This window comes from Salmo salar, chromosome 25 (assembly GCF_965601325.2).
Source record: "Salmo salar chromosome 25, fSalSal1, whole genome shotgun sequence".
NCBI lineage: Eukaryota > Metazoa > Chordata > Actinopteri > Salmoniformes > Salmonidae > Salmo > Salmo salar.
Window position 1 is genome coordinate 36375001 of NC_138315.1, and position 5000 is coordinate 36380000.

The 5000-nt window shown below is 49.7% G+C and overlaps 1 protein-coding gene across 1 annotated transcript in view; it reads left to right on the forward strand.

Annotated features, from left to right (window-relative positions):
- LOC106595389 (unconventional myosin-XVI) overlaps positions 1-5000 on the forward strand; it is a 255328-nt gene that overhangs the window by 167292 nt on the left and 83036 nt on the right. Inside the window, exon 27 of the mRNA XM_082969131.1 lies at positions 695-900. Coding sequence (XP_082825257.1) covers positions 695-900 — 206 coding nt within the window. The remainder of the gene's footprint in view (positions 1-694; positions 901-5000) is intronic.

Here is a 5000-nt window from a genome sequence, read left to right on the forward strand (position 1 = left end):
CTATTCCAGGTTGAGGAACTAGCCCAGGTTGAGGAAGTATTCCAGGTTGAGGAACTAGCCAAGGTTGAGGAACTAGCCCAGGTTGAGGAACTAGCCCAGGTTGAGGAACTATTCCAGGTTGAGGAACTATTCCAGGTTGAGGACCTATTCCAGGTTGAGGAACTAGCCCAGGTTGAGGAACTAGCCCATGTTGAGGAACTAGCCCAGGTTGAGGAACTATTCCAGGTTGAGGAACTATTCCAGGTTGAGGAACTATTCCAGGTTGAGGAACTATTCCAGTTTGAGGAACTATTCCAGGTTGAGGAACTATTCCAGGTTGAGGAACTAGCCCAGGTTGAGGAACTTGCCCAGGTTGAGGAACTAGTCCAGGTTGAGGAACTATTCCAGGTTGAGGAACTATTCCAGGTTGAGGAACTATTCCAGTTTGAGGAACTATTCCAGGTTGAGGAACTATTCCAGGTTGAGGAACTAGCCCAGGTTGAGGAACTAGCCCAGGTTGAGGAACTAGCCCAGGTTGAGGACCTTTTCCAGGTTGAGGAACTATCCATATTGAAGCTGATACCAATGCCATTGCTTTCACATGTTTGAAGGTGATAAGGGTCTAGGACTGAGGAATAGGTTCAACTCCATTGCCATGTCCATAAGGAACATGAACTTCAATATGAAACAATATCCCCCCCTCTCCCCCTTTCAGAACTCTCTGTCAGAGGTGGTCAGTAAGCTACAGGCGTGCACCCCTCACTTTGTGGAGTGTGTACGTCCCAACAGCAGTGACACGGCGGACAGCTTTGACAGTTGCCACGTGTCTACTCAGCTGCAGTACGTCGGAGTGCTGGAGATGGTCCAGATGATCCGCTATGGCTACCCGGTACGCCTGCCCTTCAACAGCTTCCTCACCAGGTAGGTACCACCATAGCGTGCATACTGCTCCTGTACAACTTGAATAGGGAGGACAGACACTGACTCATAATGGATTTGTATATGCCTCTATTGTCAGGTTCCGTTTCAGCCCCTACAGCCCTTTCCCCATAGTTTGTAGATCTGAAGGAATCCAAAAGGTGTAAAAGGATGTGGGTGGCTCCATCTTGACTTTCAATTAGGTTTGAGAAGCTTCTCCCACTTATCCAATCTTTTCAGATCTGTGAAGACTGAAGAGGTAGGGGCTAGGGGAAGGGGCTATGGGCTGAAATGGAACCAGGCCTGTGAGTGTGGTGGGTCACTGTGTCCTCTCTGAAGAGGTCTGTGTGATGGGGAATGTGTCCTCTCTGAAGAGGTCTGTGTGATGGGGGGATGTGTCCTCTCTGTAAAGGTCTGTGTGATGGGGATGTGTCCTCTCTGTAAAGGTCTGTGTGATGGGGATGTGTCCTCTCTGTAAAGGTCTGTGTGATGGGGAATGTGTCCTCTCTGTAAAGGTCTGTGTGATGGGGAATGTGTCCTCTCTGTAAAGGTCTGTGTGATGGGGAATGTGTCCTCTCTGTAAAGGTCTGTGTGATGGGGATGTGTCCTCTCTGTAAAGGTCTGTGTGATGGGGATGTGTCCTCTCTGTAAAGGTCTGTGTGATGGGGATGTGTCCTCTCTGTAAAGGTCTGTGTGATGGGGAATGTGTCCTCTCTGTAAAGGTCTGTGTGATGGGGATGTGTCCTCTCTGTAAAGGTCTGTGTGATGGGGAATGTGTCCTCTCTGTAAAGGTCTGTGTGATGGGGATGTGTCCTCTCTGTAAAGGTCTGTGTGATGGGGAATGTGTCCTCTCTGTAAAGGTCTGTGTGATGGGGGAATGTGTCCTCTCTGTAAAGGTCTGTGTGATGGGGATGTGTCCTCTCTGTAAAGGTCTGTGTGATGGGGATGTGTCCTCTCTGTAAAGGTCTGTGTGATGGGGATGTGTCCTCTCTGTAAAGGTCTGTGTGATGGGGATGTGTCCTCTCTGTAAAGGTCTGTGTGATGGGAATGTGTCCTCTCTGTAAAGGTCTGTGTGATGGGGAATGTGTCCTCTCTGTAAAGGTCTGTGTGATGGGAATGTGTCCTCTCTGTAAAGGTCTGTGTGATGGGGGAATGTGTCCTCTCTGTAAAGGTCTGTGTGATGGGGATGTGTCCTCTCTGTAGAGGTCTGTGTGATGGGGATGTGTCCTCTCTGTAAAGGTCTGTGTGATGGGGATGTGTCCTCTCTGTAAAGGTCTGTGTGATGGGGATGTGTCCTCTCTGTAAAGGTCTGTGTGATGGGGATGTGTCCTCTCTGTAAAGGTCTGTGTGATGGGGAATGTGTCCTCTCTGTAAAGGTCTGTGTGATGGGGATGTGTCCTCTCTGTAAAGGTCTGTGTGATGGGGAATGTGTCCTCTCTGTAAAGGTCTGTGTGATGGGGATGTGTCCTCTCTGTAAAGGTCTGTGTGATGGGGAATGTGTCCTCTCTGTAAAGGTCTGTGTGATGGGGATGTGTCCTCTCTGTAAAGGTCTGTGTGATGGGGGAATGTGTCCTCTCTGTAAAGGTCTGTGTGATGGGGAATGTGTCCTCTCTGTAAAGGTCTGTGTGATGGGGATGTGTCCTCTCTGTAAAGGTCTGTGTGATGGGGATGTGTCCTCTCTGTAAAGGTCTGTGTGATGGGGAATGTGTCCTCTCTGTAAAGGTCTGTGTGATGGGGATGTGTCCTCTCTGTAAAGGTCTGTGTGATGGGGGAATGTTTCCTCTCTGTAAAGGTCTGTGTGATGGGGGGGATGTGAGACATACTGTACTGTAACAACACAGGGAGCATCATACCCTGCCTTCTCCATGTCTTCTCCCTGTATTCCTCCTGCCTTCTCCCTGCCTTCTCCCTTGCCCTTCTCCCTGTATTCTCCCTTGCCCTCTACCTGCCTTCTCCATATCTTATCCCTATCTTCTCCCTGCCTTCTCCCTGCCTTCTCCCTGCACTCTCCCTGCACTCTCCCTTGCCATCTACCTGTCTTCTCCCTTCCTTCTCCATGCCATCTTCCGGCCTTCTCCCTGCACTCTCCCTCTTTGCTAATTGTCCTTTTACAGCACACATTTCACTCTTGATGGGTTCCCCACCCCTCACACATTTGACTCTTGATGTGTTCCCCACCCCCACACATTTCACTCTTGATGGGTTCCCCACCCCCCACACATTTCACTCTTGATGGGTTCCCCACCCCCCACACATTTCACTCTTGATGTGTTCCCCACCCCCCACACATTTCACTCTTGATGGGTTCCCCACCCCCCACACATTTCACTCTTGATTTGTTCCCCACCCCCACACATTTCACTCTTGATGGGTTCCCCACCCCCCACACATTTCACTCTTGATGTGTTCCCCACCCCCACACATTTCACTCTTGATGGGTTCCCCACCCCCCACACATTTCACTCTTGATGGGTTCCCACCCCCCCCCCCCCCCACACATTTCACTCTTGATGGGTTCCCCACCCCCCACACATTTCACTCTTGATGGGTTCCCCCCCCCACACATTTGACTCTTGATGTGTTCCCCACCCCCCACACATTTCACTCTTGATGGGTTCCCCCCCCACACATTTCACTCTTGATGTGTTCCCCACCCCCACACATTTGACTCTTGATGTGTTCCCCACCCCCACACATTTCACTCTTGATGGGTTCCCCCCCCACACATTTGACTCTTGATGTGTTCCCCACCCCCCACACATTTGACTCTTGATGTGTTCCCCCCCCCCACACATTTGACTCTTGATGTGTTCCCCCCCCCCACACATTTGACTCTTGATGGGTTCCCCCCCCACACATTTGACTCTTGATGGGTTCCCCCCCCCACACATTTGACTCTTGATGTCTTCCCCCCCCCCACACATTTGACTCTTGATGTGTTCCCCCCCCCACACATTTCACTCTTGATGGGTTCCCCACCCCCCACACATTTGACTCTTGATGGGTTCCCCCCCCCCCACACATTTCACTCTTGATGTGTTCCCCACCCCCACACATTTCACTCATGATGGGTTCCCCACCCCCCACACATTTCACTCTTGATGGGTTCCCCACCCCCCACACATTTCACTCATGATGGGTTCCCCACCCCCCACACATTTCACTCTTGATGGGTTCCCCACCCCCCACACATTTCACTCTTGATGGGTTCCCCCCCACACACACACATCTGACTCTTGATGGGTTCCCCACCCCCACACACACCAACACACATAATGCCCAGGTGGAAGTTACCAACTTAGAGTGGTTCTTCAGGTCAGCATGACCTGGACAAAAGTACAGCCTCTCGTATACATGTCTCCCTCTCTCAATTCAATTCAAAGGGCTTCATTGGCATGGGAAACATATATTTTCATTGCCAAAGAAAGTGAAATAAAAAATAAAAAATGTACAGTAAACATTACACATAAATATGGGTTGTATTTACAATGGTGTTTGTTTTTCACTGGTTGCCCTTTTCTTGTGGCAACAGGCAACACATATTGCTGCTGTGATGGCACACTGTGGTATTTCACCCAGTAGATATGGGATTTTATCATAATTTGGTTTGATTTAGAATTCTTTGTGGGTCTGTGTAATCTGAGGGAAATATGTGTCTCTAATATGGTCATACATTTGGCAGGAGTTTAGGAAGTGCAGCTTAGTTTCTACCTCATTTTGTGGACAGTGTGCACATAGTCTGTCTTCTCTTGAGAGCCAGGTCTGCCTACGGCGGCCTTTCTCAATAGCAAGGCTATGGTCACTGAGTCTGTACATAGTCAAAGCTTTCCTTAACTTTGGGTCAGTCACAGTGGCCAGGTATTCTGCCACTGTGCACTCTCTGTTTAGGGCTAAATAGCATGCTAGTTTGCTAGAATGCATTTTATCTTGTTTTCTCTGGATTTGTTTGGGTCTAATTGTGTTGTTTTCCTGGGGCTCTGTGGGGTCTGTTTGTGTTTGCGAACAGAGCCCCAGGGCCAGCTTGCTTAGGGGGCTCTTCTCCAGGTACATCTCTCCATAGGTGATGGCTTTGTTATGGAAGGTTTGGGGATCGCTTCCTTTTA